At 41.8% G+C, this 23,323-nt stretch overlaps 1 protein-coding gene across 1 annotated transcript in view; it reads right to left on the reverse strand.

The window, feature by feature from the left end:
- Positions 1 to 23,323, reverse strand: part of LOC126253158 (gem-associated protein 5) — a 413,052-nt gene that overhangs the window by 20,304 nt on the left and 369,425 nt on the right. The window contains exon 20 of the mRNA XM_049954316.1: positions 16,105 to 16,341. Coding sequence (XP_049810273.1) covers positions 16,105 to 16,341 — 237 coding nt within the window. The remainder of the gene's footprint in view (positions 1 to 16,104; positions 16,342 to 23,323) is intronic.

Here is a 23,323-nt window from a genome sequence, read left to right on the forward strand (position 1 = left end):
TGTGGTCTTCCTGACTCCCCTCCTGTTTTCTTCCCTTCACTGCATATAGTGTTGAAGGAAAAATGGAACGAAGCAGCAGTACAAACATCAATTCCATCTCCACTGTGTGAACATGCTGTTTCCAAGTTGGACACAGGAAAATAATGAAACAAGTAACATTTATTATAAAATGGATGGGTACTTCTTACATTTCTTGTACATAATGTAGTGTAACACAAGGTTCTTTGGAGTAACATGTTCCACCACTATCCTTTTAGGCCAATGAAGATGTTTTGTGAGTGGTAAACATATTTTAGAAACTTCAGGTAGGAATATCAACAATGCAGGAAAAGATAGATTGCTACTTACTGTAAAGAAATCACAGTAGTTCACAGACAGGCACAATTAAAAGACACTTACACAAAGCTTTTGGCCACAGCCTTCAGTAGCAAAAGAGAAGTACACAGAAGTCATACTCATAAAAGACCTGCCCAATCCACCCACCCAGCACTTCCTATTACAGTACTATCACACGTTTATCCTACCCCATCAGGGGCTGGCCCACGTGTGAAAGCAGGCATGTCGTCTACCAGCTTTGCTACAATCACTACTCAGCTTTTCATGAGGGCTACCCAGAAAGTATTACATTGCATTTTTTTTTCTTGGCCGAAAACAATACTACGAATGTGAAACATCGCGTATGTATTATCTGAAGTCTCCTGAGTGAGTGCGCCAAGTTTCCATCACTTCTGACAGATATTGTAGCTGCAGGACAGTTTCAAAATGGTGTCTGTAGATGATGTACATTACAAGCAATGTGCCGTTATTGAATTTCTCACTGCAGAGAAAGAAACTGTAGGGAATATTCACTAATACTTGTGAAAAGTCTGTGGAGCATTTGCTGTCGACAGAAGTACAGTTAGTCCTTGGGCACAGAGGATGAGGTCATCAGAAGGCAATGGCGGAGCTCCAAGATTTGCACTGATCTAGGAGACCATCCACGGCTGTCACAAATGATATGTTAAGTGAGCTGATGTTGGCGTTCACCATTAAAGAATGTGATTTGTGGAAGACATTTTGAGGACGATGAGGAGGTGATTCACACAGTGAAGCGCTGGCTCCACAACCAGTACAAGGATTGGTACTGAAAGGGCATACATGACCATGTGTTGCACTGGAGGAAGGCCATAGGATGGGATCGAGATTACATGGAAAAATGTGGTGTGTAGATAAAACACCATTCTTTTGTGTGTCTGGTTCTCATTGTTTTCAATAAAGAATTGCTGAAGAAACAAAATGCAGTATGTTACTTTCTGGGCAACCCTAGTAACTGGTATAATTACTAATGAGCTGTCCACCAGAATGAATGGCCGCCAATCTGTGGCCAAGAGCAAAGTAAACCACCATGTGGTACAAAAAACAGCCGAACATAACATGCTTGATTTCAATGGCTGCTTCACTACCCGAGCCATCTGGGTCCTTCCCTCCACCACCAGCTTTTCTGAAATGCACAGATGACAGTTATCCTTACAAAACATTCTCCACTCCTGTAATTATCCCAGCGTCAAACTACGGAACAATACTGTCTCCACATCCTGCACCCAACAGTTACCACCCCCTCTGTTCTATCATCTCCTCCCCATTCTTGTCCCCCATCCTCTTTGTTTGCCGCCCTTTGCCAACACACCCACATATCTTTCCCCGCTCCTCTCCTTCACTCCTATTTTACTCCACCTCCCTGTTGCACAACCTCCTAATGCTGCACCTATTGGCATTCTAGTACCTGCACACAAAGCCACAAAGCATTCCTCTCTCCTCCCACCTGTATGCTACTATCGCTTCCCCTTCCCCATCCCCTCCTGACTACTGCTCCCATCCCACTTGATAACTTCCATCCCACGTGATACAGTGAAACTTTGTTAACACGAAACCGAAGGGACTGAAAAATCAGGAGTTCGTGTTAAAAAAATTCGTGTTAAGTGAAAAACACAGATTTTAATAAGTATACGTGTACAGCAGTACACTAATGTGTAATACACTACACTATCAATCACGTTATTGTAGACTTATAATACTATAAAGTGATTGTAAAATCCAAGTACTCACAAATTATGTACGTTACTTTCTTGGAAAAAAATCGGTCATGGTTCACTGACTTTCATGGGAACGATAATATTTTGAAATTTCACAACCAATTGTAATGATAGCGTCCATAAACCCAGCAGTGACGTCGGATGTTGAAGCGAACCGTTCTAAACAGTCCATGGCTGTAAACATCTCCTGACGGGTAGGTGGAATGGTATCTGTATTCTATTCCTCTTCACTTTCTTGCACCTCATTCACAGCTTTTGGCACACCAAATTCCACAGAAGAACATACAGCAACATTGTCGTCTACACTAATGAATTCTTCGAAATTAATCCCAGGGTTCGCAACGTCCTGCAGAACTTTCCATTCATCAGCTGAAGTGGCATCTTCTAACTTGTGGACATCTTCAGTGTTGCTATGTCTCCAAGCTCCGTTAAAGCACTTCCCTATATGATGTGGCTATACTGAGTTCCAGGCTGCTGCGATGGCTTTTATTGTGTCAAGCAGATTCCAATTTAGGGTTGCACTATTGTTTTCAGCAGCACAAATTGCAGCTCTTACAAGCTGCTTACAATAAGCTCTCTTTATGAGAGAGATTATGCCTTGGTCCAAAGGCTGAAGGCAGCTTGTGGCATTGGGTGGAAAAAACTGAACCTTTATGTTGGATAGGTTCAGATCATGAACGTTATGGGCAGTACGTCGTCAGGTTCTCAAAAAACTTCGTCCTGGTGCTGCCGTGCCACCGAGACTATACGGCCTACCCAAGATTCATAAGAAAGGGGTCCCGCTTCGTCCGATCGTGAGTAACTTGGGTGCTCCTACCTACAATCTAGCCAAGTATTTAGCATCTGTTCTTGGCCCTCACGTCGGTAAATGCGAACATCACATTCCCAATTCTATGGTGTTTATTCAGAGATTGAAGTCCTTGTCTCTTAGTCCCTACGATTTGCTTGTGAGCTTTGATGTCGTGTCGCTTTTTACCTGGGTTCCTCTGGAAGAATCCTTGCAATTAATTGGTGAGAAACTGGATGAGGACACAACCAGGCTTTGTCGCCACGTGCTGACGTCAACGTACTTTTTATTCAATGACAAATATTTTGAACAGACTGACGGAGTGGCTATGGGGAGCCCACTGTCCCCAATAGTCGCCAACCTTTTTATGGAAGATTTGGAGGACATGGCGCTGAAGACGGCGTCCTTAAAACCAACCTGTTTTTGGAGGTACGTTGACGACACGTTTATGGTGTGGCCTCATGGGAGAGAGGCTCTTGACCGCCTCCTAGATCATTTTAATTCCCTGCATCCTAGCATCAAGTTTACCATGGAGGTGGAAAGTGATGGAAAGCTTCCGTTTCTGGATGTTCTGGTGTACAGAAAGGATGATGGGACACTGGGACACAGTGTTTATCGAAAGCCTACGCACACGGACCGTTACCTGCATGCTTCTAGCTGTCATCCATCGTTCCAGCGTACAGGGGTCCTGCGAACGTTGGCGAGAAGAGCTTATGCCATTTCAGATGGAGAAAGCTTGACACAAGAATTGGACCACCTTAAGGTTGTGTTCAAGCAGAATGGCTATACAGATAAACAGATCCGTCGTGCTTTCCAGTTTGGACCATCGCCTGAACCACCAGAAGATACCTGCAAATCGGTGGCTTTTCTGCCTTTTGCTGGGAGCATTTCCTCGAAGATAGGAAGAATTCTAAAAATATATCACATCAAAAGTATTTTTCGTCCGCCGGCCAAGCTTAGAGCGTTTCTTGGCTCTGTTAAGGATGACTTGGGTTTGAGGAAGCCCGGTGTATACAAGATCCCTTGCCACTGTGGGAAGGCTTACATTGGTCAGACGATCCGGACCATTCAGGACCGATGTGTTGAGCATCAGCGGCACACACGGCTGCTTCAACCCGAGAAATCCGCAGTGGCGGAGCACTGTCTCACCCAGGGACACAGAATGCAATATGATGCGACACAAATGGTTGCCCCTGCATCTCGCTATTGGGACTGTGTTTTAAAAGAATCAATAGAGATTCGTTTATCTGACAATCTTATTAATAGAGACAAGGGCTATCTTTTAAGTAAGACTTGGGACCCGGTGTTATCCGACATTAAAAAACAACGGTCTGCGTCTCAATCGTCGGAATAGAATTTTTTAAATTTCTTTTATTTTTGACAGCGATATCTCGATTTCGCCTCTTTCCACCACCGGCGGCGCGGCATGTTTACTGCACTAGAGGGCAGCTACGGCACCTTTTCGCGCACGCGTTGTGGGCCTTCTGCGGCCTATATATGGGCTGCCGCTTGCGCTGGGAAGTCAGTTCCGGCGAGATTGTGCACCAGCGCTCTCACCTGATGATGGCGGCCAGTTGGACCGCAGAAATATTGTGTCTTGAAGACGTCATGATCCGGCTGCATACCCGAGAAGAATTATCAATTATTACGCCGGGAAAGCCTTCGTAGTCACTCACATGTTGTTTGCTTCATGCTCCACCATGATACTTATCACCTTTTATCCCCAGGGTGTGATTTGGAAAAAGATTGTAGAAAAATCCAGTTTCATCCATGTTAAACAGATCACACGAGGCATACTTTTCCCTCACTCGGTTGAATTCATGCAACCAGCTGTTCGCACTTTCTTCTTCAACTTTATTTGCTTCACCACAAATTTGTACAGATGAAATTGAATGTCTCTTTTGGAACTGATACAGCCAACCAGCAGAACAACGGAAGTCTTCGATGCCCATATCTTTAGCAATATCATTTGCTTTTGACTGAATCACAGAGCCAGTTAAAGGTTTGTTAGATGCACGCATATGATTGAACCATTCTAGCAGTCACGTCTCGATGTCTTCATACTTGATGGTACGAAGTCATTTAGATTTGTTTCCAGAACCTGATGTTGCAGCATTAATAATTTTTTTCTCAATTCTTAATAATCGTAGACTTAGGTATTCCAAACTGCTCTGCAATTGCTGTTTTCTAGGTACCGAGGTCCACTTCATCTAGAATCTTAAGCTTTAACTGTACATTTAGAGCTGTCTGTTTGCTCTTTGCCATTTTCGCGTGCTACGGTACTGGTTGTAACTGTAGTTTTTATTCAGTATTCCAACTCGATATGGCTACGAAAAACAGAACACCTGTCAAATCTGGCACTGAGTACATTCCTAAATGCTGCTGCACACAATATTCAATGTCTTACAATGACAGCATACGCTGATTGTTGAGGTGATAATTGTGGCTACCGACCTACAATACGTTAAAAACGAGTCAACATAAGTATAATTAGCTTTGTAGCTACATTTCCTACATTCATTTCAGAAAAAAAATTACACTTTAGAATACTCTAAGGTTGGAAGTTTGTGTTACAGTGAAATTTAATTACGATAGAAACTGAAACAGAGTTCGTAATTCGCCTTAACCGATAAAACATACCATAAGAACTAATGTATTCCTGGTGGGACCAATATTTTTTTCGCATTAACCACGAGTTCATCTTATGCGAGTTCGCACTAACAAGGTTATACTGTAGTTGCATTCTGGCTCAAGCTGCCGAAGTTGGTGGTCATGTGTGCATGATGTGTGCTTGCGTGAATGTTGTGTGTTTCTCTTCTGCTGTTGAATCCTATGGTCAAAAGTTTCATGCAAGTGTCTTTCAATTGTGCCTGTCTGCAACTTAATGTGTCTTCTTTGCAGTGAGTAGCAATTGATCTTTTTCTGCAATGTTAAAAAGTATTTCAGGTAGTTACTAAGCTGAGAACACCCTTGTACGAGGGTTGGAACTTTAATAGTGGCGACTATTTATTTACAGCTTGTAGAAAATAAATACATGGTTCAAAGTTTTACTGACCTTCAAAGTAGTCACCAGCATTGTGTATAACCCATTGCCAGTGATGTGGAAGTTGTAGGATACTCTTAGCAGTGCCAGTTGTGTTGACAGTTCGAGTGGCGCGGTCTATTGCCCAACGAATTTGTAGCAGTTCTGAAGCGAATGCCGTGAAGTGTTTCATTCAGTTTAGAAATGGAGTTGAACTTATGAGGGCTTAAGTCAGAGGAATGCAGTACGTCGTATAGCACTTAGCAGCCCCATCAGTCAAACAAATCATTAACAGCTTGCACTGTATGTGCTTGAGCATTGTCCCGCAAAATGATGCTCAGGTCCTGCAGGAAGTGTCATCACTTCTGTCTCTAAGCTGGTCGTAGGTTGTGTTCCAAAAATGAACAGCATAGAGACAGAAGAGATGACACTTTCTGCAGGACCTGACCATCATTTTGCAGGACAATACCCAAGCACGTATAGTGCAAGTTCTTACTGATTTGTTTGACTGATGGCGCTGCTAAGTGCTCTACCACCTACTGCACTCCCCTGGCTTAAGCCCTCGTAAGTTCAACTCAGTTTCTAAGCTGAAGGAAACACTTCACGGCATTCACTTTAGAATGGCTACAAATTCATCTGGCAATAGACCACACCACTTGAACTGTCAACACAACTGGCACTGCTAAGAGTATCCTACGACTTCCACATCACTGGCAATGGGTTATACACAATGCTGGTGATTACTTTGAAGGTCGGTAAAACTTTGAACCACGTATTTATTTTGTACAAGCTGTAAATAAATAGTTGCAACTATTAAAGTTCCATCCCTCATATTATGTTTGGGCAGATGAACAGTAAATAAAGTCAGATCTAGACACTGTCAAGACACGAAGGTGGAAAAAATGCTCCATCTGCTATGCCACAGCATTTGTTTTTTTGGACATGGCCTTCATGGTGCCTTGGTAGACAAGGAGCAAAAAGAGGCATGCAAGAATATCAACAAAAAATAAATAAAAAATTAAAAACAACAATGACCAATAATCACAACTACCTCTCAATCGTTGGTTAATGTCAAAGTAAGGTGAATGTATGTTGAAACTGTCTGAGCTCTGTTGACCCAGAATTACCATTGAAGTTGTACAAAGAGAAAAAGTGAACATAAAATACAGAAGAATTAACGTCATTTTGTAAATTGTTGGAGTAGATCTGACATCTTGTACAGCCCTCGACCTTCTGCAGATGGAGATGAAGTCACACAGCCAGAAGTAGTAGCATTGCATAGCAGGTCCACAGCTCATCAAGTTCGAAGCATCAGGGTGACAGATGGATCGAGAAGTGAGGACTTAGTTACAATCTGTAACCAGAGACCTTTATATTTCAGTCCCATTCTTAACTCAATGGCCAAAAAGCAATGCTAATGGGAGCATCCTGATACTGCCTCAATAATTACGTAAGTTAAGTTCAATATCAGTCCATATTATAAATTTAAGTCCTCCACCATGGTTTCTACCTGTATCTTCAAGGTAATCTCAAAACTACAGTAGGGATTTTGACACATTTTCACTAGGAGGTATACTGAATCACAAGGAAGACTCATGTATACATTTATTTCCACTCAGTAATGGTAAGTGAGTAATTCATATATTGTTATCTGCCCTATATTTAACTGTCACTTGGGAGTGACATTTCCCGGCAATGATATTTGCTACAAGCTGGTACAAATCAGGTAGTATCTGGTACAAAGCAGGTAGTATCTGGCACAAAAAGCAGTAGCATCTGGCATGAAAAGTAGTAAAGTAATCAGCTGGTGCAGACCCAGAGAGCAGTGAAGCTTGACCAGAATCTATATCAGGCATGTTGGTCTTGCAGGCAAGTGTGTGCCTGGAAACCAAAAGGGATCGAATTCCAGCCAGACCAAGGGTATTTCACTTGGCCTTTTAACCAAGCATTCACCTCTCAATGGTGTTGAATTTTGCCAGAAATGATGCATAGTCTGAGTTCGGAATTAAACTGTTGGTCCCCTTTCTCCTGTTGGATAACTGGGATAGGTTCGAGATACACAGGTAGCCGATATGGCATCCAACTGAAAGATTTACACATGGACAATTAGCTACACAAAATTATTATTACCAGAAGCTATATATAACTTTCTTTTTCAACACGTATTATGAGAATGTATATTACGGCTAATCCTAGGAAGTACTGTAGGGATTTTGAAAAATTATGAAAACGATAGTTACTACACTCCTGGAAATGGAAAAAAGAACACATTGACACCGGTGTGTCAGACCCACCATACTTGCTCCGGACACTGCGAGAGGGCTGTACAAGCAATGATCACACGCACGGCACAGCGGACACACCAGGAACCGCGGTGTTGGCCGTCGAATGGCGCTAGCTGCGCAGCATTTGTGCACCGCCACCGTCAGTGTCAGCCAGTTTGCCGTGGCATACGGAGCTCCATCGCAGTCTTTAACACTGGTAGCATGCCGCGACAGCGTGGACGTGAACCGTATGTGCAGTTGACGGACTTTGAGCGAGGGCGTATAGTGGGCATGCGGGAGGCCGGGTGGACGTACCGCCGAATTGCTCAACACGTGGGGCGTGAGGTCTCCACAGTACATCGATGTTGTCGCCAGTGGTCGGCGGAAGGTGCACATGCCCGTCGACCTGGGACCAGACCGCAGCGACGCACGGATGCACGCCAAGACCGTAGGATCCTACGCAGTGCCGTAGGGGACCGCACCGCCACTTCCCAGCAAATTAGGGACACTGTTGCTCCTGGGGTATCGGCGAGGACCATTCGCAACCGTCTCCATGAAGCTGGGCTACGGTCCCGCACACCGTTAGGCCGTCTTCCGCTCACGCCCCAACATAGTGCAGCCCGCCTCCAGTGGTGTCGCGACAGGCGTGAATGGAGGGACGAATGGAGACGTGTCGTCTTCAGCGATGAGAGTCGCTTCTGCCTTGGTGCCAATGATGGTCGTATGCGTGTTTGGCGCCGTGCAGGTGAGCGCCACAATCAGGACTGCATACGACCGAGGCACACAGGGCCAACACCCGGCATCATGGTGTGGGGAGCGATCTCCTACACTGGTCGTACACCACTGGTGATCGTCGAGGGGACACTGAATAGTGCACGGTACATCCAAACCGTCATCGAAGCCATCGTTCTACCATTCCTAGACCGGCAAGGGAACTTGCTGTTCCAACAGGACAATGCACGTCCGCATGTATCCCGTGCCACCCAACGTGCTCTAGAAGGTGTAAGTCAACTACCCTGGCCAGCAAGATCTCCGGATCTGTCCCCCATTGAGCATGTTTGGGACTGGATGAAGCGTCGTCTCACGCGGTCTGCACGTCCAGCACGAACGCTGGTCCAACTGAGGCGCCAGGTGGAAATGGCATGGCAAGCCGTTCCACAGGACTACATCCAGCATCTCTACGATCGTCTCCATGGGAGAATAGCAGCCTGCATTGCTGCGAAAGGTGGATATACACTGTACTAGTGCCGACATTGTGCATGCTCTGTTGCCTGTGTCTATGTGCCTGTGGTTCTGTCAGTGTGATCATGTGATGTATCTGACCCCAGGAATGTGTCAATAAAGTTTCCCCTTCCTGGGACAATGAATTCACGGTGTTCTTATTTCAATTTCCAGGAGTGTATTAACCATAATCATGACACTAGCAAACAGGCACAACAACAAGAATGTTACACACTACGCTTCTTGTCAAAGCCTTCTTCACGAGAAAACTAAAGAAAAGAGAATAACATTCACAGAGGCAAGCACACATCAAGTACATATGACCGCTAGCTCTACCCACTCTGACCAGAATGTACCTGAAATGCATCGAAAGGGAGCAATAATCCAGAGCAAACTGGGGAATGGGGAGGAACAGCAGGTTATGGGTGGGGGAAGAAGGGCCAGTTCTGTCTGGCAGAGCATGTGGGGATTATAGGTGGAAGGACAACACTGCCATGCACAGCATCAAGAGGCTGTGGGGGGAGGGAGAGGAGTTAAAAATGGAGTAGAAAGGAGAGGAGCACAGAAGGGCATGGGACTAGTGAGTACATTGGCTTAGAGTACCACACAATAAGGTTGAGGGGATGTGCACTAGACACAATTGATAAGACAGGGGGCAGAAACTATTGGGCGGGGACAGTCAGTTACTGCAGTTTGAGGCCAGGATGATTTCAGGAGTGGAGAATTTGTTGTAGGAATACTCCCATTTATGCAGTTCAGAAAAGCTGGTGGTGGAGAGGAGGACCCAGATAACGTGACTGCACAGATTGTCAGTGCAGCTTCTGATGTCCAAATTCTTCCTACCGATAATTAAATTATTCATGCTGATCCCATTGCCTCCCTAACCCTCATGTATTTTTGTGTGTTGTTTTCCACATCTATCTGTGCTAAACAAACGTGTGAACCTCAAGTAAATCAATGCCCCCCCCCCCCTCCCCTCTTCCTTTATCTCAATAGGCGAATATTGCCTGGCATGTATTTTTATGTATTTGTGTGGCTTTTTGTTCTTTTTACACGTTTGGTGAATTTTTGCATGTTTATACATGAAGTAAGACCTTGCTTTTATGTTCTCGGAATTAATCTTTCCCCACTGTTTATGACATTTTTTATTGTGTCCACTATGTTGATCTGCACCCAATTTTTCGCCAACATACTTTTCCCATAATTTACACATTACAAAAAAATGTTCATGGAGAAAAAATGATGCTGGCCATCCAGTAGTGTTTACAAATATTATGTGGTTAAGCGTCTTGACACCAAGGTATTCTACTCAGCAGACTTGAACTGATAAAAGTGTAAAAGTTGGAACAATTCATGCCGTATCTCCCGCCGCTGCCAAGCTTTACTTGCCATGATGGCTGATGACATGGGCGTACCCAGTGAGGGTCAAGGGGGGGGAGGGGGGGGGGGGTTGCAGCTGCCCCCCCCCCTGATGATTTCCGCAGTTTTTCACTAGTTTACTGTTTTATTTAATAAGAAATGCTGCATGTTTTCTCGGATTGTACAAGTGCATTCTTGTATTTAAAATGTTTATTAAAAGCAGTTTTTCACTGGTTTACTGTTTTATTTAATATGAAGTGCTGTATGTTGTCTCGAGTCCTTGTTTCCTGAGACTAGTATGACCGTCCCCCCCCCGCCCCCCCCAGTTCAGATCCTGGGTACGCCCTTGGCTGATGAGATAACTAGGTTCATTCAAATAAAGATAGACCAGTCACAACCATTACCGAACTCTCTCTACTGCGCAAACGCAGTTTGATGATTGTTGTGATCATCGTGCTACCTTTCTCGCAACATATTTAGCGTGTTTTGGTGTTTGGCCACTTGTAGCGCTAGTTGAGACCATCATTCACTTTCCTTTGCTATAATGTTTGAACTAAAAACACAACGCCAGTTACGTATTTCTTTCATGCTGGGGAAATCACAGTTTCGATAATTTATTCTGGTTGTCAAGTGCAGTATTTACATATGTATTTTTTGTGATGTTACAAAAACAAACAGTGCCAGAGATTCAGAATAACACCTATTCAACAAAATACTTATGTACATATTTGCACTATACAACAAGAAAAAATTCTTGAATCCTGCTGGGCTAAGGATGAACAAATACGTAACTAGTGCAGTATTTCATTATTTAAATAGTGAATGGCAGGTGCAGGCTTTCCAAAACATCTATTATGACATAGGAAATTGAGTCAAACATTCATACTTCCTATGCAGTTAGTAATTTCAGTTACAGCAGCGGTTTTTATTAGATATTCGTAGTAAATCTTGCTGCTTCAGCAGTGTTTAAAATTTTATAGATAATAAACCTTTATTAGATAATAAACAAGTCCCTGACAAGTCTTTCAATGCCTGTCATGTATATATACCATAAATAAAGTGCAAAAATGCAAGGAGGTATCCAAAACATAACTTTTACAGCTTAAAATGTTGTTTCCCATATTTTACATTTTCCCGCATTTTACACCATTTTTTGAAGTCCCTTGAAAAGTGTAAAAGTGGGGATTCACTGCATTTTTATAGATTTTTTCTGTTATCCACCACCCCTTATAACCGCCTAACACCTTCATTTGCCCATTTCCTAAGTCATTTCCTGTATCCCCAATGCCATCCCTGCAACAATGGATACCTGTCCATCTTTCTGCAAAATTTCAGGAAAGCATCTGTTTTCCTGACTAAACCCCAGTCCCACATCCTGTTCCTCAAATGTGCCTAAACCATGGAATATCCCCCCCCCCCCCCCCCCCGCCCAACAGTAACCATAAAAATTCCTTTCTCTGGACCCCACACTCCTTCCACAATGACTTTCACCTATCCAGGTTCACCAGTCCCCCATCCCACACAAACATGGTACTACAAAAACCCGTCTCCATGAAAGATCCCAGAACCACCTCAACTCCCTCCGCAAGATACTGCTACAGTGCAATTGTCACTACATAAATCATTCTCTGAAACTAAATCCCTTGATCTACAGCATCTGGAAGAGCATTACAGATACCATCTCCATAAGTTATCCTACCTGCTGACATCCTACTTCGGGAAACCACTATCCAAACCCTATGCTACCCAAAGAGTTCCTCCTCCTCAACCCCTCACAGCACCCAGACAATGCTTAACTGACAATTTTAACTTCCACATCCCCCAAAACTCCCTATCAACACTTCACCAAATCCAGAGCCAAACAATCCTGGAACACTGTTGTTAACCTTTCCATCAACATTCTCAACCCCACAGAAATTTCAATCCTATCCAAAGGTCTTACCTTTAACCCTACATCCAAATTATCCTTGATGAACTCATCAAAGACCTACTCACCTTCTCCTGATCTCTGCTATGGAAACACTTCTTTGCACCAATCATTCCAATCACAGCCAGTCTAACTGAAATGTTGAATCCTGCCTTCCCCAGTTCATACCAATGTTCAACCGCCACTCTTTCCACCTTCCCACCAAACCAACCCCAGGTAGCCTTTCAGCAATTCCTTATCTCCATCATGGCCTTACCCAAGTCCCTTCCCAAGAACACAAATCTTTCAGGAGAATAAATGGCAGCCATACACAGCCTCAAAGCAGATCCCTACCTTATCATACTACCTGAAGACAAAGGCGCTACCACTGCCATTACAAATCAAAGTGACTACCTGGAATAAGGCAACTGGCAATTATCTTGACTCATAAAAGACAAACTCAGCCAAAGTGATCCCATTCCAGAAGTTCAGCATAACCTCCAACCCCCCCTTAAAGCCTTAGACCCTTCCCAGAACCTCTCCCCTGAATCTACTTGCCTTCTCACCCCCCACAACACCTCTCACAACCAGCTTCTACATGCTTCCCAAAATCCACAAACTGAACAATCCTGCATGTCCCACTGTAGCTGGTTATTGTGCTGCCCACTGAGAGAGTTTCAGTCCTCTTTGACAATCACCTCCAACAAATTGTACAAAAGCTATCCTCCCACGTCAAAGATACCCCCCTTCACCGATTATCAAAAAACCCCACCTCTTACCTTCTGGATCCCTATTCATCACTGTTGATGCCAGTTCCCTACACACCAACATCCTTCATGCCCATGGTCTTACTTATATTGAACACTATCTCTCCCAACCTCATTCCTCACACACCTTACTAACTTTATGATAACACACAACTACTCAGCCATGGGCACCTGCATGACTATCTCCTAAGCCAACCTGTTTGTGGGACACCTAGAGGAAACCTCCCTAGCCTCCCAAAACCCATGATCTGGTTCAGGTTCGTTAATGATATAGTAATGATCAACTCAGGACCAACACCCAATTCTCATTCCTTCACAACCTGACACCTTCTGTCCCATCAGCTTCACCTGGTCCCCCTCAACCCAGTGTGCTACCTTCCTGGATGTTGACCTTCTCCAATCTTATGACTCCATCCATACCTCTGTCCACATTAAACCCACCAAACACCAACAGTAACTGCATTTAGACAGTTGCCATCCCTTAAAAAAAAAAAAAAAAAAAAAAAAAAAAAAAAAAAAAAAAAAAAAAAACCACCCATAAAGCATAGCCACCTGGGGATGAAGTATTTGTAGTGACAAGAACTCCCTTGCCCAGTATGCTTAAGGTCTCACAAATGTCTTCACACACAGGCACTATCCCCAGACCTAATCCACAAGAACATTTCCTGGGCCACATCAATGATCACCCCCCCCCCCCCCCCCTCCTTCCAAATCCTTCCACCACTACCAAGAATCAGCTACAACAGAGCAGCCCCTTCATTATCCAGTACCACCCTAGACTGGAATGAGTGAGCCACATCCTACGCCAGGGACTTGATGATCTATCACCATGCACTGAAATGAGTGACATCCCACCCAAGATTCTTCTCACCTCTCCTAAAGTGACATTTCGCTACTTACCCAACCTCCACAATATCCTGGTCCATCTCTATGCCACTCCCACTCCCAATCCCAATCCCAATCCCAACCCCAACCCCAACCCCTTGTCACAGTGACTGTATCACTGTGGAAGACCCATTTGCAAGACGTGCTCAATCCACCCACCCAGCACCTCCTACTCCAGTTCTCTCACATGCTTATCCTCCACAACAAAGGCTGGGCCACCTGTGAAAGCAGCCATATATCTTATCATTTACCAGCTCTGCTGCAATCACTACTCAGCTTTTCATGTTGGCACAACTATCAACCAGGTGTTCTCCGGGATGAATGGCCATAGTCAAACTGTGGTCAAGAGCGAAGTGCACCACCCTGTGGTACAACATGCAGCAGAATGTAACTAGCTTGATTTCAATGGCTGCTTCACAGCCTTGGCTATCTGGATCCTCAAATACATCACCAGCTTTTCTGAATTGTGCAGATGAAAGTTATCCCTACAACACATTCTCCATTCCTGAAATCAACCTGGCCTCAACCTATGGTAACCTACTGCCCCACACCCTCCACCCAATAGTTTCTGGCCCCTCTATCCTATCACCTCCATCCGATTCACATCCCCTCACCTTCACTGCACACTGCTCTCTGCTAATGCACTCACTTGTCTCTTGCACTTCTCTGCTCCTCTCCTTCCCACTCCCCTTTTTCACTCACCCTCCCATCTCCAAAGCCTCCAGACACTGCATCTGGCAGCCTTGTCGTGCCACCTCTAGTCCCTGCACACTCCATCAGGAAGCGGTGATTCCTCTTCTCCCACCTGTAACCTGGTATCTCTCCCCCCCTTCCCCACCTCATCGCAGATTGCTGCTCCCATTCGACACATTTCATTCTGGTAGGAGCAGGCAGAGAGAGTGATCGTGTGTGTGTGTGTGTGTGTGTGTTTTCTTTTTCTGAAGAACGTTTTGGCCAAAAACTTAGCGTATAAAAGTATTTTTGTTGTGCCTGTCTGCAACTCGGCATGTCATCTTTATGATGAGTAGCAAGCAATCTATCCTTCATCATAATTAACAATACTCCACCCTAAATGATTTGATATGGTTTTCCATAATACATCGACTGATTAATGTGGAAGGCTTGTGTATATAATTTATTACCGCTATCTCTGGTCTTAGTACCACCTCTTGCAAAGAGGGTGGGCTGCACCTGCAATACAATTTTTGGAACGACTTATATTCATGGAACAGACAATGTGCCTGAAATGTTCAAAACTAGAAATGGAACATTTAATTAAGTTGCTGGTTGCAACTACTTTAACTATGACTGACTGCAACAGTGATGTCATCACATTGTAACACAGATTTATTTCCTTTGCATTTTACCGAGTGAGGTGATGCAGTGGTTAAATTTAGGTTTTCCACAATTTCCCTAAATCGTTTCAAACAAATGCTGGTATGGTTTCTTTGAAAGGGCATGGCTGATCTCCTTCCCTATCCTCATCACAGTCTGAGATTTTGCTCCATCTCTAATGACCTTGGTGTCGATGGGATGTTGAACCCAATATTCCTTCCTTTGCATTTAGTCATTTGGGGAATATCCCCTTCATTACGTCTATTCAAAATGACAATTTTTTTTGTAGCACCCCTCCCTCACACACACACACACACACACACACACACACACTACTTCAGAAGACCATATAACAATCATTACGAACTTCTGAAAAATACAAAATTAAAGAGTCTATAAAATCTTTTTATCAACAACATTTGAGCAAGAAAATATGTAGCTCTGCGGCATGGATGCCCCACTGAAATTCTATGCTAAATTTATTACCTCTTTTGTAGATAAAGGAAGACTGAAGTTTTTTTCCAAAATTCCTTCTTGGATAACATCAATTGATGGTGTACCACTATAATCCACCCACAAAGCTTTTATTTTCTCAGTCAGTGGTTCAGTATTTTTTGAATAACCTTGCAACCATGCCCAGTTATCTTTATCAGATGATTCCATTGATGAATTTCTCATGGTAATCAATGTTTTATGAACAATGACCAAAAACTTCAAAGTGTTCTGAAAAACAAAACAAAAAGAGTGTCCAATACAAGCAAATATTTTAAGATGTAATAACTGCATTAAAACATAGCAATGATAAACAGAAAGTGAGATATGTGGCATGTGTGAGAATAATGATCAACAACAAAATATGACATTTATGCCTTTATGACAAAATATATTAAATTTATATTGGACATTAACAAATATATCTTTTCTATAAATGTTTTTCTTACTGTTGCAAGTCTGCTATCTATAGCCTTTCTATTTTGGCCATCAGTTATTTTACTGCTCAAATAGCAAAACCTTTCCACTACTTTTAGTGTCACATTTCCTTTTCCAACCCCCTGAGCGCAGCCCAATTAAATTCAATTATATCCCATTAGCCTTGTTTTACTTTTGTCGATATTCTTCTTATAAACTCTTTTAAACACACAATCCCATCACTTCAACTGGTCTTTCAATTTCTTTGCCATCTGTGACAGATTTGCATTTTCAAAGGTAATTTTATTTTTTAAATTTCTTCTCCCTGAACTTTATATTCTTTTACAAATTTCCCCTTGGTCTCCTTAACAGCTTGCTCAATGCACAGATTGAATCACATATGCTACCACCTTGTCTCACTCCTTTCTCACTTATTGCCTTCCTTTCATGTCCTCTGACTTCAATCTGGTTTCTGTCTGTATTGTATTCCTACTATCTTCAAAATTTCAAAGAGAGTATTCCAATTTGTCAAAAGCTTTCTGTAAATCTATTAACCTGTAAATGTCAGTCTGCCTTTTCTCAATATGTCTTCCAAGATAAGATGTAGAGTCAGTGTTGCCTTATGTGTTCCTGCACATCCAAACTGATCTCCCCAGAGTTTGTCTTCTATCAATTTTTCCATTCTTCTGCAAATAATTCTTGCCAATATTTTACAACCATGACTTACTATACTGATAGTTTGGCAGTATTCAACTGCAGTCTTTTGAACTGGAGTTATTGCATTCTTCATTCAGTAAGGGGGTATTTCGCTGTCTCATGCACTGTATCTTGCACATTAGGCAGAACAGTTTTGCACAGTTGGCTCTTCCAAGAATTTCAGTCATTCTGAAGGAATGTCATCTACTGCAGGAGCTTAGGTCTGACTTAACAGATTGACCTTAAATTGGATTTGTCTTGTTTTTCCTTATAAGCCATACACCATTATTGGACAAGAGTTCCCAATGCTTGAAACTGATGTTTGGGCTTTTGCATATGGCCCCTGGAAAGTTTATATAAGCATTATGGAAACATGTTATACTTCTTGCTTGATCAATCCTCTTCAAATTTTACCATTTGCATGAGACAACATCTCAGTTGCATTTGCCTTAACTGTAAAATTGCTAGTATTTATATCTGGTCATTCAAAATACCATACCTAACACTGTTAGTTTCCTGTTCATAAGACTAGATGACATCAAAAGGTACACAAGAAAAGTGGATAAATGAGGTGATTGTGAACTGTTGTAAATTTGTGATCTGACAAATGAATAATGGAAACAGTTTCAGAATGATGATAAAAATTTCCTTGTTTTTGCTACAGGAAGCTTTTGAAATATAAACATATGCTAAGTCTTCTGCTTGGTCACCTTCCAGAATATTGTATTTTCCTCCTACAAACCCTTTTTTTCCTTGGGAAAAACACAAATCTTTGAATAATGTATCTAGTGACTTTGTTTCCCGACTTATTAGTTTTGTCCATGGTACAGAACCTGAAAAACTAAATTGACAAAACTCTCTACAAGTATCATCACTTTGGCATTCTATTACCTTCTCTCCAACATATAATTAATATCTGTGACTTTCCTGAAGTCAATTTGTCCTTTTTATTGCCTGCACTCCACCTCACCAAACAATTTCTCACTTTCTTGTCTGTGTGCTGTTAATGTTGTGTTGTTGTCATAGTCTTCAGTTCAAAGTTGGTTTGGCTGTTCTATCCGGTGAAAGCCTGTTATCTCCGAATAACTACTGCAACCTACATCCTTCTGAATTTTCTTACTGTATACCTCTCTTGGTCTCCTTCTAAATTGGTGATCCCTTTATGTCTCAGAATATGTCCTACTAACCAATCCCTTCTGTTAATCAAGTTAGGCCACACAAATTTATTTTATTTTCAATTTTATTCAGTGCCTCTTCATTAGTTGCACAATTAATCCATCTAATCTTCAGCATTCTTCTGTAGCAGCACACTTTGAAAGCTTTTATTCTTTTGTCTGAACTTCTTATCGTCCACATTTGAAGGCTACTCTGAAGACAAATAGAAAAGGCTTCCTAACACTTAAATCTATATCTATTTCTCTTCTTCAGAAACACTTCTCTTCCCACAGCCGGTCTACATTTTATACCCTCTTTACTTTGGACATAATCAGTTATTTTACTGTCAAAATAGCAAAACTCTTCTTCTACTTTTAGTGAATCATTTCCTAATCTAATTCCCTCTGCATCACCTAATTTAATTTGACTACATTCCACTAGCCTTGTTCTGCTTTTGTTCATCTTATATCCTCCTTTCAATATTCTGTAAATTCGTTCAACTTCTCTTCCAAGTCCTTTGCTATCTATAACGGAATTACAATGTCTTTGGCAAACCTGAAAGTTTTTATTTCTTCTCTCTGAACTTTAATTCCTAATCCAAATGTTTCTTTGGTTTCCTTTACTCCTTGTTCAGTGTACACATTAAGTAACATCGAGGATAGGCTGTAAACCTGTCTCACTCCCTTCTCAACCACTGCTTGCCTTTCAGGCTCTTCATCTCTTATATTGCCATCTGGTTTTTGTGCCATTTGTAAATAGTGTGTCACTCACCGTGTTTTACCTCTGCTAGCTACAGAATTCCAAAGAGTGTATCCCAGTCAATGTTATCAATAGCTTTCTGCAAGTCTACAAATGCTGTAAACATAGGTTTTCCTTTCCTTAATCTATCTTCTAAGAGAAGTTGTAGGATTAGTACTGCCTTGCATGTTTCTAACTTTCTCCTGAATCCAAACTGATCTTCTATGAGGCTGGCTTATACCAGATTTCCCATTCTTCTGTAAAGAATTCGTGTTAGTATTTTGCAACTATAACTTTTTAAACTCACGTCATGTAGAGTAAAGTGTGCTTCTCTAAGCTGCATTAATTTCTGTGATGTTTGAAAAGTTTCACTATCTATGCCACATACAGTACCACACTCATCTATAAACTGCATTTAGGCTCTGAAGGTATATTTTAGAGCATAGCCTTGTACAGAAATGAAACACAGACAGTAAGTAATTCAGACAAGAAGGGAGTAGATGCTTATGAAATGTGGTGCTACAGAAGACTGCTGAAGATTAGATGGGTAGATCAGGTAGATAGGTATACAAGGGTGTATACGCGGGCAAGGAAAAAAGTTCCCAGAGTTTCCAGTTAAAAATAGTTTTCCCCAGATGAAAATACACTTTTTCCATGTTAAGTGACAGTATTCTTTCCCTCGGAACTGTAGAACTTATCAACCTTTTAAATGGTTAAGGTTTTATACACCGATGTGGAGCTTTCCAGCACTTTACACAAAAAAACATGTGTTTGAAAGATCTTTGATGTGAACAACATGTATGCTGCATATTTTCATGTTACAAAAGTATACATTCGAATTCCACCAAAAACAGCGTGTTAGTTTCCGACGTGTTGAAATTCAGATTGCGATGCCCTCTTGTAGCCAATCATAGCTCATATCATGTGATCTCGCCAGTCAATGACAGCACACATTCAGAGCATAGGGCACATGATGTAGTCAGCCAATAGCAGCATCACTGTTAAGCAGCGCGAACACACAAATTGGAAAAGTTAATAATTTAAATTAATACACACGGTGTAGCTACAAGAAAAGCTAGACTTCCTCATATAAAATTGGTCTCAAAGATTAATAAGCTACAAGAAAAGCTAAGCCTTCAATTATAATATTGATCTTTTCCTGCGTGTGTTACACTCACAGATATATCACACAAATGCCCAATAAAATTTTAATAACGACATACATGTCTGGTTTTCTGGGCTTGAAATTCTTGTAAGTGGCTGGTCCTCAAAGTGTTAAGTTTTAAATGTCAGTTAAACACTCTGTGATTTAAGAAATTCATCACACATTCTCACAGGTAACATAATTCATCTTGTGTAAAAGGAAATTTACTTTGAAAGTAACGCTTTTCAAACCACCATTCACAATATTTTCCTGCTACCTGTTAGAAATAGGTTTGTTTCAGCATTTGCCAGAGAGCGCCAGAAAACAGGCATTACTGCGCGTGTGCAGCTATGATGGTGGAGGAAGCCCCTATGTTCATGTGTATAAAGCATTAAGAGATCTTACATTACGTCATTAAAAAAAACAGGACATCAGAGGATACTCCAAGAGCATTGGAATTTCATAAACTACACTAAAATGCATTATTCAGCTTAAAGTGCACATTAATATGTCCAGATTCTTGATGAAGTAGGCCCCAACCTAATATTAAACTTTTCAATGTGGTTTTCGGGGTGTAAATTTTCTTGGAACGCTCTGACCGTACTATCACATGATTGGCTCTTTATTATGGCATAATGCTATATGTGTCAGAAGATGAACACATGCACTTTTAATTCAGCAAACAGTTGAAACCAGCCAATTGTGTGGAATGAAACCCGTTGTTTCAACTAAATTGACTGGCTGGATGGGAAAGATTAATAAAAGGGAATTTTCTTTAGCAAGCTGACAAAAATAACTTCATTGTTCTGCAAGGTGATTAACACTTGACTGCCAAAAATATGGAAATAAGAAAACTGTAACTAATAACATATTTTAGCCTTCTGTAATCATGTGAATGTATTTTAATTCCCTTGATGGCTCCCAGCCACAGAAATCTGTTTTGTGTCCATTTGACATGAGAGCTGTAAATGAAGAGGAAACAGCAAAATCACTTCATGTAAACACTGGTCAAGTGGGGACTACTTCCTCCCCTCCACAATTCAGACTGATCTGCGCGTGCATGAATATAGCAGTTTGGGCGTGCAAGAAAAATTGTTCTTGGTAGCATATGACTGCTTGTTACTACTGCCGATATAGTCAACAGCCACACGTTAAGAAGCCAGAAGTGGGAGAATGTACTGTTCATACGTGACTCAATTGCGCATCAGCCTGCTGGCAACTGCTCAAACAAACCTAATGTTAACAACTGTGAGGTCACGCACATCATTGGTTGTTGTGAAGTTTTGCATAGTCTTTGTTCTAAAACCTTCGACATATTTTGTTGTTTGCAGACACTTGTGTGTATGCTGTGTTTTGTTTTGCAGTTGGAGCATTTCCTTTGCAAGTTAGATTTTATTTCTTTTTTTTTCTCCCATTTATGTTTTTTTGCTGTGCACAGTATTATTCTGAAGTAGCAGGATATAGCAATATTCTTTGTTAGAGAGTCAATTCTTATCAGTCACAATTACAAAAATTTAACTGAAAACTAAAACAATGAAAAATTCCCAGAATTCTTAAAAATTCCCAGGTTATTCCCACTTTCTCCCGGATGAAAAAATTCCTGGGCTTTTCCCGGATTTCTCAGGGCGTATACACCATGTATACTGAATAATTAATGAGGACATACTTGATGGAATTAGGGCACTTGACGTAAAGAGGGGATCACTTGACAGGACACATCTTGAGGGATCATGTAACAGTCTATTTGGTAATGAGGGAAGTGTGGGGGATAAATATTCTAAGAAGTAGACCTAGGCATGGATACAGTAAGCAGTTTCTGATAGATGTTTAGTTTCAATAAAATAACTTTGTGACTGACAGATTGCAGTTGCAGGGAAGATGTTGCCGGTGAGCTGCATTCCATGCTTGACAAAGCTCTGCTTACACTTGCAAAACAGGCAGCACTGTGATCACGTGGCTCTCAAGAAAGAAGCTGACTGCTGTCCCTTACCACTTGCCTTGCTGAAACATCAATCAAAAAGTTATTTTAATCCAAGTATAGGCCACAGTTCTTACTCGGAGATGGAGTGGCTTGCACAGGACAGGATTGGAGAGCTGCACCAAATCAGTTTTCAGGCCAAAGATCACAATGACAGTTAACTGATAAAGATGACAAAATATGCAGAGATTTTGAAGAACTAATTTTATTTATTTGCACAAGATATTACATTCACCATAGCTGTTTAAAGCGGTGCCCCAAGGTTCTGCACAGGAATATATATGGGCTCTACGTTCAAACACTGATGGATCACTCAGTACCTACCAGTTGCAATGCCTCCTCTACCAGTATCGTCATTCAGATGTGGTATGGATGATATTGCTGCTAGCATCACAATCTCAAAACTGCTTTCAACTTTCTAAACTTGGAACTGTTACTTCCTACTCAAATAGATCCACAATCGCCACCATGAGGCTGAGTGCATCCCAATGCAGCCTTCCCACCAAGGAAAACAACTGAACTGAACCTGTGTCCTCATCCACATGCCAGTCAGGCATTCTGACTTCTCAGCTGCAGGGTGGACAACTATGTACGTAATAAATGTATTTATTATGTCACACAAACAACACCTCATAGATTCTCTTATGCCATTGGCACAGTTATCTCACTACATATATAACCACAACTACTGACTCGGTCCTTACTGGATCAGAATCCCTTATTTCATACTGATATCTCTGCCAAAGAACTGCAACACCAGTGAAAAAAGTAATATCTTTACACCCATTTAACTCAGAAATCATTTGAAACAGAACATAAATGCATTTGAACATTTCTGCAACTACTCTCAGTAAAAATCTGCAAGAGCTGAAATTTCTCAAATTTTGCCATCATGAACATTTTGGTCATGGGTTGATTGACGATTTGTGGAGTTTCTTCAGTAAACAGTAAACCTTCCAATAATGTTCAGTGTATCTCTCTTAGTATGTGACATTGGAGCTGGCTGGGCAACTGTATGATCTGTGATGAAATGTCTGGCTTCATTCTATCAAACCTACTTATCTATTTCATAATGATCGACCCCT

The sequence above is a fragment of the Schistocerca nitens genome, chromosome 4, assembly GCF_023898315.1.
Source record: "Schistocerca nitens isolate TAMUIC-IGC-003100 chromosome 4, iqSchNite1.1, whole genome shotgun sequence".
NCBI classification, from domain to species: domain Eukaryota; kingdom Metazoa; phylum Arthropoda; class Insecta; order Orthoptera; family Acrididae; genus Schistocerca; species Schistocerca nitens.